The following is a 13,564-nucleotide window of genomic DNA, read 5'->3' on the forward strand; positions in this document are numbered from 1 at the left end:
ACTGCCTCATCGGATCTCTTCCAGATTAATCATTTTCTCAGCTCACTTCCTCAGCCGTCTTTCTCAGCTACTTTGACCTCTATTGAATTATCCTGGAATGCCCCATGTGAGCCTGTATTCCTCCCAGCGACTGCCCAGTTGACTTCAGCCCTTACTGTCAACCTGACTAAAAACAAACAGCAGCTGGCCAGGAGAAACTCCAGGAAGACATTTGTTTTTATAAAGTGGATATGGAGAAAGAAGGTTTGTTTCTCTGGAAGTGGTTCTCTTCCTCTCTTGCCTTGGCCCCGGGCCCGGTGGCCTCTCAGGGCCTGGCAGGGTAGGGTGGAGAGAGGTGGCTGAGTGGCTGTCAGCTGGACGGCAGCAGTGTGAGCCTCGGGCTCAGCCTGAACTCCGGCGGTTCACAGACGGTGCTGCCGGGGCTGGGGGAAGTCCGCCCTCACCCTGCTGACGTCATCCAACACACCACAAGACTTGTGTTAGACTTTCAAAAACAAACTGCCCATTGCCCTGGCACCGTGGACCACCTCCATGGAAAACACTGGTCCCTGTCTGTGCCCGTGTTTACCATCAACAGTTCCCTCATTTCTGCTGAAGGAAGAGGAGGAGGATTCTGGTTTCCTGATGCCATGCAGGTATCCATAAACTGCAGAGTAAACAGTCCAATGTTTCAAACAATATTTCCAGTGAAACACTAATTGTGAATCAAACATGTGGTACTCCTCCATTTGCATACTTTGCATTGTGTCAGGAGGGAAGGACATCTAGGAGAAACTTTCCCGGCCCTGAGCCAGGAGTCCTTCCTATGTCTTCCTACCATGTCATTTTCATAGCTGAGTGATGAGTGTCTATTAACCCGAACCAGATGATGTAATTGACTTCCTGACAAGCAGCTCCGTGTGTCAGGAGCCGAGCGGGGAACTACTTATCTAATTATAAAAAGTTTATCAGGGTTTATCAGCCCTGTAGAAACCCACACAAAGCTTACTGAGTTTACACAGAAACACGACGGTGAGATTAAATTAGGAAATGTCACCGGTCCTCCCTCCTCTGTTTGGTTGCACTTAGTCAGTCTCTTAAATCTGTAGCACTCATCTCTGCCTTCATGCTAATTCTGCCCTCCCACTGATCACGTATCCAGATGCTTATCAGCGGGTCTTATCCGCGGGTCAAGGTGCTCGCGGCTATGGGAGAGTGAATGCCCTGAGGGCCCGGCACATAGCAGCACTATCTCTCCCCTTCCTGTTTACTCGGCTGGCTCTGTGTCCAGCGGCGCTCGGCTGGTTTCAGAGTGAGGAGAAGTCACTGGTGTCACAGCGAGGGAAGAGACTGAATCAGGTTTTCCTCCCTCTGTCATCTCAACCTGGTTTTCCCCTGAAGAGTTGCAAAACTGGAACTATGACGTGAACAAAACCACATCTGTGGGCATATTGTAATCGCGCGATCATGTTTTTGAATGTGGGTCTCAGAGGAGTCATTTTAAATAGTGTTGTTCACTGGTGCTGGGGAAAAACACCTGGCCTTCCCTGAGGTCATGACATTTACAGTAGCTCGGTCGTTTTATGACTCATTTTGACTTCATATGAGAAAAACTCCTACGATAACAAACTTATCACCTGTTTGTTGATGTTCTCCAGTAAAAACTCAAGACCACAGTGTTCTGTAATACATGCCCATTTTAATAATCTGATAGAAAAGAGCACAACATACACCGTTTTACCATATATCGTGAGGAAAACACTGAAAAAATACATTTGAAACAATGTCATATATTTCAGCAAATATTCTTAAAGCTGCACAATGACCCGTCACCGTACACAACAATACTGCAGCAAATACTGTAGATCATCATTCTTCATGATCCGCCAGGAACAAAAGACAAAGAGCTCCCTCTGCACCTCTCATGAGGTGGTGTTGCTTCAGACTGTACAAATGTCTCTGGCTGGAATCTCGGACCAAACATTTCAGACTCCTAAACCCCCCCCCCCCCCCCCCCCAAAAAAAAAAAAAACTGAACTGTATGACTCCATGTTTTTGGTCTTCATAGCAAAGTTGCTTCGCTTAATACAACGAATCAGAACCACCAGATGAGTTTCAGTCAAACTGTGGATTTGACGCGTGGTAGTGCATATAAATAATAACAAATATACAGTGAATATTAGCGATCAATATCAATATCATCAGGTACAAGGAGAAAAGGTAATAAATACACTGTTACAAACAGCTGAAGGGTCAGCACAGCACAGCTGGGTGTAACAAGATTGTGCAACTGTGTAACCACTCACGCACACACTCACGCACACACTCACTCACACACACTCGCTCCCCATTATTCTGAAGGCTGCGCCCTTACAATGTGGTACCTTTAAGGTAGTGTTGGACAGATCAGCAACCAGCTGCGGAATTGTCGTCATAGTCAAAGTGCTGGAATAACAATAATAATAACAATAAAATAATAATAACTAGAAGATACAGTTATCATGTCACTGACAGGTGTATGTTTAAATGTGCACACAGTCTTACAGTCACTCAAAGTTCAGAACCAGATACGGTGTAAAGTGTATTCACGAGGATGTGATTCAGTAAACCTCAACAGCTGTGTGTGTGTGTGAGAGCTGATAAAATGAGGAGACACACTGGAATATAGCTCAGCACGATACAATATAAGGTTATGGAATTTTATATGAGATAATTTGGATTAAATTTGCCGGGGTAATTCACTTATTTTGACAGATTATTTTGATTTAACAACAGGAAATCGAACGACTGAATTTGCCTTCTGATCTGGGCGTTGAAAGCAGGGATCACACTGCTCAGACTCGGAAGTGAATTCATCAAAATGCTTTGTTTACACTTTCTGTGCAGGATCTTTGCAATTTGGTTTTTCCATGTTTTAAGACTCAAAAATACACCTCTAAATCGATCTGAAATATGAGTAATTTTATTATTTATGTTATTTATTATTGGATAGAAATAGATTGTGTAAATCACTGATGCTCTCCACCCTCTCTTCCTCTTGCCACAAAGTGCAAATTGTGCTGGGAAGTCAACAGATTTTAGAAACACCTTCACTCTACGCTTTTGTGAGAAGCTTAAAATATTGCCAGAACATTAGGAAGACTGTGTGAGACAAAGATGTCCTTATTGTAGAAAATTTTGACACATTTTACAGCTACATGATTGTGTTCAATAAATTATAAAAACATGTACAAAAAGACACGGTTGTAAAAAGAAAAAAAAAAAAGGCACACAACTTTTGCTCTTGACAAGTGTTGGTAACAAACAAATTGGTAACAAACAATTTGCTGACCAGTAGTTTTGGTTGGACACTTCACCAGGTGGCCTCCAGTCTCGAACACGATGCAAAAGAAATCGTAAAGAACATAAAAAAGTGTCCTGAAGTGCAAGTTTTGGAAATCTCACTTGTCCCAGTTCACGGATTCACATCATCTACGTCGTCTTATTTGTCTGTGAGGATCGAGACTCAGCCTCCGCAGCCCCACAGTTAGTCCTGTCTTCTAAAGCCCGGAGGCTGCGCTCGTTCAGCTCCCTTCAAGGGCTCAGAATCGAACTGCCACAGGGTTTCCAAGCTTCATTTGCAGGGGTGCCCCACATTTAGTCAGCCCCTTAGCCAGGCAGCTCCTGAAGAGCCACGATTGCAGGATTGCTCCACTGCAATAAAAGGAATTTAACCAGAAGCAGCTAATCACGCTGCGCTCTAAGAACCCCGTCCGGTCCAGCTAGGTTTCCGCCGGGGGGGCCCCATCCTCATCGGAGGGATGGCTCTGGAGTGTCAGATTATCACGTCCGTCGGTGGTCTCCATCATCCCGGCCTCCACGTCTCCCACCGGCTCGTCCTCGTCCTCCAGCGTCAGTTCAAACTGAAATTTACTCGTCACGGGTCCCCCCTCCCCCTCTCCGTCTGGGCTCCCTTCTGTGTAGAAGGGAGGGGAGGGGCTTTCGGGGATCATGCTTTGGTACCAGTTCCTGTTGTCCTCAAGCACATCAAGGATGTCCTGGGCGTCCGGGTGGACCAAGTCGGCCCACGTCTCCCACAGAGGGTGGACGATGTAGTCGATGAAGCCCACCTGGATGATAGAAACAGAGATGACGTCAGTAAGAAGTAAAAAACAACCAGGATGTTAAATTCCTATTGGAAGCGTGTGGATCTGGGTTCTCTACCTGTGTTCTCTCCACTGAGGCTGTGTGTTTGTCACACATCGGGCTGATCTCCATCCCGCGCTCCCTCTCTCTGTCTCCCTGGTGGAAGAACTCGTCCATGATCCTGTCCGTCCACTGCCGGTACAGTTCCAGAGGTTTGGTCGGGTTGCTCAGGTCGGCACAGTGAACCATGTTCCGCAGAACCTAGAGAAGAAAAAAAAAATCAATTTAATCATCTTGCATTTGTATACCCGGGTACCCATTTGTATTGGTATCTGTGAGAGTGTTGTGTTTCTACATGCGTGGCTCTTACCTGCATCCTGTCTGTGTAGTTGTCCAGCAGCAGGACTCCGGAGCTCGTCACCTTCTTGGTCTCCACCATGGTCTTCAGATCGGCCAGCAGGCTCATGTGTTTGGACATGTCGGTCGCCAACACCTAGAAGACCAAGAGAAAGGATTCAGGAAAGGAGCAACAACAAGGAGCCAGGAAGACACGGTTTTCTGGGCGCGCAGACGTTTCCTCACCATGTCTATGACCATTCTCCGCAGCGTCTGCCTCTGCTTCTTGGTGAGGTTCTGGAAGATGTCACAGTTGTCTTCCTGCAGCAGCTTGAAGCCCACGGCCAAGTGGTGGTTCTCCAGCACTGACTCATCGTTGTACATGAGAGCCAGCTCAGAGTCTGAGGGGAGACGAGGGAGGGGGAGAGAGAGAGAGAGAGAGAGAGAAGGGGAAATGGCAGGAAGGAAGAAATTAAATTGAGCACAAAGTTTTCAAACTGAGGTCAGGTAGCTATGGTTACCAATTCAAAACCCCTAAAAACCCACACTGACACAAGGGAGACACTTCCCACTGAATCATGCATATATTTATTATGCCTATTTCATGTAGACTAAATACACAGTGTTCTTGACGACTGGCAGTGAAGAAAGACTTACTGGTGTTGATGAGGAACTGGTTGGACACACCAGGGTGGTCCACGTCGTGAATGGCCGAGGCGAAAATGGCTGCGAGGATCTCCAGGTCTGTGAAGACGGCCTGCGTTCGAGGAGGAGGAAGAAGAAGAATAAAAACAGAGGTAAGATTTTCCGGTTAATAATCTGGCTGGTGTTCGGGACAATGTGTCATCCTGAAGTATGCATTTCCAGAGCCATGCCAGTATTTGTGACAGTAATGCCAGTCACCTCGATAAATCAAGCCAAGAACGTGTGGGCGGTGGTGCTACCATAAAAACGTTGCCTCTTGTTTGAACTATTAAGTAAATACAACTATTTTGAAATGTGATTTTGTTGCTACAGGTAGGGGAAATCATCATGGGCATTTCTACTAAAAGAGCAGAGAGTTGTCTAAGAATTTTAGATAATACAGTTAAGTCACTTACATCCAGTGCAGGGGTGGACAGGAGGATGTGAGTGGACTGGGCCACGTCGGCGGCGTGCAGGCTGTTGTGGTACGCCACGTCGGAGTGATAGTGGTCCTCCAGGGTCAGCATGAAGGTCACAAAGGTGTCCTTTGGAATATGGAACGTCCTCATCAGATCTCGCTCCTGCATGAGATGAGAAAAAAAAACATGGTTATGCCTCATTGGTCACTGCGGCCTTAATATGTTCTCATTTTTAATCAATTTGAACTGCTAGTGTCCATCCGGCAGATGTTTCTGTGGTAACACTGACATGCTGTACACACTGATGTGAATGATTATAGTATTTCTTAAAAAGCTCTCTCTGTCATATGGGTAGAAGATGAGGAGGATGAAGAGGCGGGACTCTAACCTGAAAGATGGTGTACATGACGCATGTGAGGGGTCGGTTGTGGGAGTGCTCGGCCACTTTGAAGATATTCAGCCCCCATCTGTTGATGTCTTCCAGGTCCTGTTGGAGAAAAAGACATAAGACGACTGTAAGTGTCTGAAACAGATGACTTTAAGCCTTTTTTTTTTTGCCGTGTAATCAGTTTTCTACCTTGGACAGCAGCTCCTCCTGGTCCGTCTTGACCCCGAAGCGATTGCAGCTGCTCCCCGAGATGCTGGGCGTGTGGCTGACCTTCCTCACCCCGCTGATGTGAGTCATCATCCCGCCCTGCGGCTGCTGCTGCTGCTGCTGCTGACCCTGCCTCCGCTTCCTCTCCCTGGACTTTGGTACTGGACATGGAAGCTCCAACTCATTTTGCTTGTCTGGAGAAAATGAAAAAGGGAAAAAAAAGATTGAGACGATGGTTCTCTCAGTTACCTTCGTTGGATAAGCATCCTTGCTTGTGTTGAGTAAACAAAGTGAACACGGGGCGGATAGTTGACCTCTCGCACCCACGTGACAACACATTGAAGCTGAACTGACAGTTATTTAAGAAAAAACCTGTTCCAATAAATGTCATTACAACATACAGTGCTGATGGGATGTTTTGCAATCTGCTCCAGTGGCCCGCACATTCTGAGAAACTGAACCTTGTTGTAATAACAATCCAGAGAATTGAGGAAAACTGGTTCATATTAAGAAGAACTGTTTAGAGGAGGCGCTTGTTTATATGCAGGATTTTTTTTCTTTTCTTTTGCAGCATGTGATTCTAGTCTGCTGGCTGAGTGTGATTCTCACATGTTGCACACGGCTGACAGTGTGTGAGAGTGCACGACTCCCTCGGTCTCGATCTGTTTGTGTGTGCACCACATACGCCGCAGAGAGACAAAGAATATCTCAGCTGCCTTCTCCACAAAGCACAGGAACAAAAAGCTCTCCGTGCACCTCACAGGTGTGAGCTGCAATGCAGATGACAACCAAATCTGCCGAGCTTCAATGATGAGCTCTGTGTTTGCTCGTGTTTGTCTCCCCCGAGCAGCTCTGTCAAGAAGAAATCACTTCCACTGCTCCTATGCTATTGTTAGGTAAAGGTCCTGTGTCTCCACTGTCGCCCGGTTGGATATGAAGGCGGAGGAGCTGAGGGGCAGAGTGTCTGGCTGTGTGCAGGACGAGCTGCACCGAGCTGACTACGAGTCACGATCTGCAGCTGGGCTTGTTACGAGAGGAGGAAACACTTCAGTCCTCCTGATGAATAATGCAGTGTCAATCTGGACCTGATGACACCACACACACACACACACACGCACACACATTTCCCCCTCTTCCCCTGTTCACTGCCTTGATCTCTCCAGAGGGAAGTCTTCCCTGAATCCCCCCCCCCCTTTCTCCCCCTCTCATCCCCCTCATCTCTCTGCAGCAGTCAGAGCCAGGAGACTCTGTCTCTCCTCCCCAAGACCAGATCAGACTGGTTCGCAGTGGCGCAGACTTACGAGAACTTCCTCCGCTGCTTTGGGTGACCTCGCAACCTCTGTGAACATTCAGGCCGTGTTGGTTCCCGGACGCTGGATCGTCGGAGTCACAATTTGCGAACAAACCCATCAGTGTCAATTGGCCTGTGTGTGAGTGTGCTCACCTAGGAAGGTGTTGGAGATGTACTCGGACACTTGGTTGCCAGAGCGACTCATCTCAGACAGGTGACTTAGCTCCCGGTTCAGCATCCTTTTGAACTGCAGGCAGAGAGAGAGAGAGAAAGAGAAGGTTCATGAGGTTACATTTTCTATCAAGGGAATTACATCTTCATTCAATCGTTTACTGCCGATTCCAAGAAAAGGAGAGAAACCATTTCCTGCCATTTCCCACTGGCATTTGCCCCATGAGAACACGGCCTCTGTATCTGTGTGCGCCATATAAGGTCTGTGTTTATGTCTGCTTGGTCCTGGTTCGAGTTAGCCAATGAGACACATGACCGCGAAGCATTTTTTTAACAAACAAATACAAAATACAGTACAGCATAATATAAACAAAACGCTATTGTTTATGCACGTTTTTTATCCAGGGAAGGAAAATGCGCCATTTTTTTTTTACAGTGTACGCATGTGGTCAGAATCAGTCTCATCTAATCAAAGACACACTAATAATCAATGCACAACAAAACAATGTGGGTCATCTTGACTGCTATCAACAGCTGTAGTGAAAAGTCATCAACATACTACATGTGGTCACCCACACGCATGCACGCACAAACACAAACACAATCACACACACAGTCCCATCCATAGGACACACCTTAATGTATCCCCAGGACACAGAGAACAGGTAGTTGGCCTCAGGCATGGTGCTGAGCTGTGCTGAGCCCCTGGCGCTCCCCAGCAGAAGCCCTGTGTGCTCCTCTCTGAGTGGACCCCCAAGGCTGAGCTCAGCTCTCCCGCCTGAAGCTCAAGGCTGCCCCCGAATCACCGTCGACTATACGATGAATATGCCCCTGCTGAGCTCTCTGGAGAGGGGCTGTGGCGGACCCCTACATCCTTTGCCAAATGCATCTCCTCATAGCGTCGCCCACGGTTTTCCAGGATTGCAAGAGCGCTGGAATTCCCCCCGAATCCAATCAATTTCTCTTTCGATTCTCTCGCCTTCGTCCTTCTCTTTGTAAACCTCCTCTGTGCACCATCCAAATGTCAACCAGTGACATGCAGGGCGGGGGGGGGGGGGGGGGGGGGGGGGGGGAATCCAGTCTTTCCAAGCCCAGTTTGAGCAAGGAGGGAAACACAGGCTGTACGACAGAGGGAGGGAAGGAAAGGAGGGACGGAGAAAAGCAGACAGGAGGAGGAGGAGGGTGTTGTGCTCGAGCTGCGAGTGTTCCCGATGGAAGACAGGCTGGTGGAGTCTCTCCCTCTCTCTCTCTCTCTTTTTGCCTCCCACCCCTGCAGAGCACTGAGCCATGCACAGCACTGCAGAAAAACAGGAGGATCCCCCCCCACATCTTCCTCTCACTCTCTATCTATTTCTCTTATTCTCCCCAACTCCTGTGCTCTCTGCAAAAGCCCTCCCACTACCCCCCCCCCACCTCTGCCTCCCTCCCTTCTTGATTTGCTCCCCCTGCTCAGTAATGCAGAACAGATCGAACGCTCACTGCGCAACATGAGGCTTAAAAAAGCCCCAGACCGTTTATCACAAGGGCGAGGAAACACTGGGTTCATTCCACTGATTTGGTTTTGCGCCTTTTTGAAATTTGCATCGTCGGAGTGGAAGCTTCTCTTCAACCCTGAATAACTGTGTAGTTCCCAGTATACACGCACATTATCCAGTATCCATTATCCAAACAGAGGCGATGGGAGACACGCGCACGAGGGAGCTGCAGCCCAGCGGCGCCCCACCAATTGCACGGCAACATCAACGCCGTGGCAACAGCGTCACGTGGCCCCCTCCGTTGTTCTCACAGTGCTCCCTACTCTAAGCACATTGCATCCCATCGAATACACACACACACACGCGCACATGCATGCACAAGCACAGACACACATTCAATACACAGTCTGCAGCAGAGATGCTCTAAGCAGACACAACGACCATGCTGCACAAGGAAACACAACCTTGAAAAAAAAGAAAAACATCAAACACAAACTCTTTACAATGAAAATAATGAGATAATTGTGGAGTCAATGTCTTTAGATTTCTCATTGGGTTTTGCCACTTCTGTTATGTGTTCAAACATTGTAAAAAAATAAATCAACCGTGAGTCCGCCTAAAGCCGGGGCTTTCAATATTTCTCACAATGGGCTCTTTTCTCCTCACACTGGACCAGACTGTCTCTGCTCTCAGCAGCTGTCTAATAGATGTCAAGCAGGCGGCTAAAATCGACTTGACTGTGAAACTTGAACGCCACTTTCAAAGCGTTGGCTGCACCCAAAACCCCAGACTGCCAGAGGCGGCCCATAAAAAAAAATCAAAGAGAGCTCGTAATGACAAAAAATCCGAGCTCGGACTCAGGCGGCTTTTATTCTCATTCAAAGAGCGACTTGTAACCGATGCCTTAAGGGCGGCGGAACAGTGTGGATTTGTGTGACCTCTAGGAAATGAATTAGGCACACGGCCACATGTCAGCAGCCCCAGTGTCATGCAGTTCAGGGCAGACGGCCCGGTGACACTGTAGATGACTGTGCTCTGGAGAATAGATTACTCAACGCATGGCATTAACTCATACATCCTTTGACGTGAGCGCAGAGAGGACACGGAGGGAAGTTACATAAACCTCACTTTAACAAACGTTATTGCGCTAGTATGCAGATGATGAGGAGCTGTTTCCTCATAAAGTTGGAATTTTCCACATAGGTGCAATCAGGAGGAATTTTCACGCAATAAATAAAAAATTATAATAATTGAAGTGTCTAGACATAAAACTATTAACACTTTAATTCACAATAAGAAAAAAAGTGCTTAAAATGTCACCAAATCCTAAAATAACAAACCCAAGTGGTAACAATTTAAAGTAACATTCAATATTTAATCATCCTTTCTGATGAGATGAATCAACTTAAATTAAAAACAATGACCATATTCTTTAATAAATCACACTCTCCATGTGATGAGCCACATTCTCACGGCACAATATAAGCAGCTCCATAACTAACTCACCTTTTTCCAACCGGTATGCATCCCAAAGTTTATCTTCTCCTTTTCAGAACAACATAGTCCCATTGTTACTTAGAAAAGTAAAATCTCAGACAGGACACGAAAGAAGTCTTGTAAAAGTCCCACTGGCAATAACTCTGTTCAGCGCCTGCGAGACTGTCTGCTTCCTCTCTCTGTTCTCTTTACTGAAGTGGCATCAGGCAGGAAACAAGTCGCGATAAAGCCAACTTGACTGACTGGCCTACAAGAGTCTAACAAGAGACCGATGGCTCCTCCCCCAGCAAACACAGGCCCGGGAGTTTCGTTCCCACCTACTTCCCTTCTACATGATAGAGTAATTCACTGAGGTAATTTACTGGTAATCGCTTGGCTTCTTAACGCGGCCTCAGGCACCCAAACAACATGCATACCTGAGCTCATCACAGAAAAGTCCCAGAAAACAAGTTGAGCAGACTGCCACGCTGACGTGTTGAGGAGGGAAAACACAAGGAACAAGTTTGTATTCGTTTGGGAGAAGTTTTTAAAAGTTGGCACAGTTCATGGAGGCACATTCTGACCTCGACTGAAATCGCAGGAAAGACAAATACGATTGCAAAGGAACAGCTTGACATCTTGTTGCAATATTGTGGCTTTGAAATCTGACAAAGCCCAGCGTGAGCCAATGACGCCTCTGTCACATGTGCGGCTGCTGACAGTGTCAACACACAGCGGACTGTGCCCGGTGAGTTTTCAGACTGTAGTAATACCCAGACTGTAGTAATACTAGAAACACCCATTTCCTAGAAGGTGTTCACGAAAACCAGGGGGCGACAGGGTTAGAGTCAGAGCAAGGTGACCTTCCTCATTTTGTCTTATTTTCCGTGATAACAGCAGATTACAGAGCTATAACTTTTTAATTACAATTAGGCATCGTAATCACTACTGCAGCTCGTCTGATCTGCTCCCCGCCCGTTCACTCAAAAGGAATCACGGCACTGTAATTTAATGTCCATTACCCCTGCCACAGCTACAGACCCACCGCTACATCTGTTTCAATAATTTTGTCATTTTTTCCCTCACTGAGGACGGCGGCGCTTCAAAGTGGCAAGTGACCACACGTGAGCTAAAGTTTCCTACGCGCTCGCTCTCGGCTCGGGGGCTTGCTCGCACGCTGGCCCGCAAAGCCCTAAACTCCTCTAACTGGAGTCAGATGGCAGTGTTTGTCCAAGGCCATCGCCAGCATCAGCATGGAAGTGTGGCGGGGCTAATGATAGTGAAGGGGCAGGGAGGCAGCTCCCCCGCTCTGAGGTCACAGCGACCAGACGGGGCGGTCAGCAGGGTGTGTGGTCCCATCGCCCCGGATACACCTGCGCCCTTGGACACAGTAAGCGGAGACGCCCTGGGTTCAATTACGTCCGAAAAGAATTGGGCTCTTTGTCAAGCGTCATGTCATGCAAACGCTGGGGAAGAGTAAAAGTCTGCTGACTCTGCGTTCATTGTGCATCCATAGAATTGCAAATTTGCGTCTCTCCATCCTTGTCCAAAGGCACAACAATCGAGTCCACTCGCAATTCTGAGCTGAAACATCATAAACTGCTGACTTCCGCTCTTTCAAAAGCATCATTAGTCAACAGTGCTCTGTGTTGGTATCGGGTCAAATTGAGAGGACTCTGAGTCATGTACCCGGCCAGCCTGACCCGGCGCCTGCGCTGCAGTATGGGCTGCAGGGCCCCTTGCTCATTGTCTCCACAGTCCCAGTGACGTGGGTATCAGTAAAGACTCAACCTGGCTGCCTGGGCCGGCACGCCGCTATTGTCGTCTGGCAACCACAGAGCAGAGGAGGGGGAAACAAAAAGACAGGAAACTGGTGTCACAGTCATAGTCACCCGTCACAGTATGACAGCACCCCTCCCTAAACCAATCCTCCCCCGGACCACAGGGTAGAAGACGGGGCGGAAATGGACAACGCCAGCCTGGGTGTTTAGAATCTGACGCCGCCGGACAGTCGCCACTGTCTGTCTGCATGGGGGTGGAGTGTGCAGTAATTTGGCTGAGCGCTACACAAATGAAACGCTTTATGTGTATCAAAGCAAAGGGAAGTAATTAGATCTAAATAGCGGCTTTGTGTAGTCTTGCAGTACCACAATGTGTTTATTTAGCTTCACTTTAATCAAATCAGAAGGCTGACTTTTTTTAAATTTAGAACAACACGTTGGATTTATCCACTTTCCCATGCCAACATCTTTTTAGTCACAATAGCAGGGTTCTCTATTGGTTTAGATGATCATGGTGCCTGGAGGACCAGTGACTTTGTTGAGCTGCTGTTTTTCTCGTGCCATCATCACGTTGACGTTACTGTTTATCAGCAAAGTTATCGAGTATTGTTAAACTGTTAACAAGGTAAACTGGTATTGAGGCTAAACCTTAGCATGCTAGGGCTGCACCCTGTATGGCAGCGGCTACTCCTGCTCCCAATTAATTCAATGTTTCATTAAGTCAATGTTTTATTACTCAAGCAATTTATTACCAGGCACCAGTGTCAAGTTAATATTTACCCTGTGCATTAATCCAACCACTGTGAAATGACTTGCAATATTTTTTTATGGCCTAGTTTGTCTCTAGGTCTATACATATGTTTTTTGTCTGTCTATGCTGTCTATTATGTCTCTTTCTGTTGTGTTAACTGTACCTGCCTTTTTATGTTAGCATATAACACAATTTCATCGTGCTGTGCACTCCTTGTTGTATGGTCTGAATGACAACAAAGTTCACTTTGACTTTGACTAACACTGCCATTATAACCCTGTTGGCGTGCTGACTTGAGCATTTCAGTCTAGTCTATAGGCTGACGCAGCTGTTATTAGTGAGGGTAAGAAAGAATTTCAGAAATGAGGTGAAGCATTATTTGAAATTTGAAAAAGGCTAAAAGGTTCATTTAGCTTCAAGAAAAACTGTAGAAAATGTTTTCATGATGCAAATTGTAAACTGCTTTTAAGAATTATCTATG

The 13,564-nt window shown here is 47.0% G+C and overlaps 1 protein-coding gene across 3 annotated transcripts in view; it reads right to left on the bottom strand.

Moving 5' to 3' along the window:
- Window positions 1-1,658: 1,658 nt before the first annotated feature.
- The window catches only part of LOC133967970 (cAMP-specific 3',5'-cyclic phosphodiesterase 4B-like), a 52,814-nt gene continuing 40,908 nt past the window's right edge, over window positions 1,659-13,564 (bottom strand). For 2 of the 3 annotated variants that reach the window (XM_062403706.1, XM_062403707.1), the window contains 9 exons: window positions 7,583-7,676; window positions 6,121-6,332; window positions 5,932-6,030; window positions 5,541-5,705; window positions 5,098-5,197; window positions 4,687-4,841; window positions 4,475-4,597; window positions 4,183-4,365; window positions 1,659-4,088 (listed from right to left, as the gene is read on the bottom strand). In XM_062403706.1, coding sequence (XP_062259690.1) covers window positions 3,741-4,088; window positions 4,183-4,365; window positions 4,475-4,597; window positions 4,687-4,841; window positions 5,098-5,197; window positions 5,541-5,705; window positions 5,932-6,030; window positions 6,121-6,332; window positions 7,583-7,676 — 1,479 coding nt within the window. In that variant the 3' untranslated portion in view covers window positions 1,659-3,740. Of the gene's footprint in view, window positions 4,089-4,182; window positions 4,366-4,474; window positions 4,598-4,686; window positions 4,842-5,097; window positions 5,198-5,540; window positions 5,706-5,931; window positions 6,031-6,120; window positions 6,333-7,582; window positions 7,677-8,235; window positions 8,636-13,564 lie in introns of those variants that run through there. The other variant, XM_062403708.1, reaches the window with a different exon arrangement.

Source organism: Platichthys flesus, chromosome 14 (genome assembly GCF_949316205.1).
Source record: "Platichthys flesus chromosome 14, fPlaFle2.1, whole genome shotgun sequence".
NCBI classification, from domain to species: Eukaryota; Metazoa; Chordata; class Actinopteri; order Pleuronectiformes; family Pleuronectidae; genus Platichthys; species Platichthys flesus.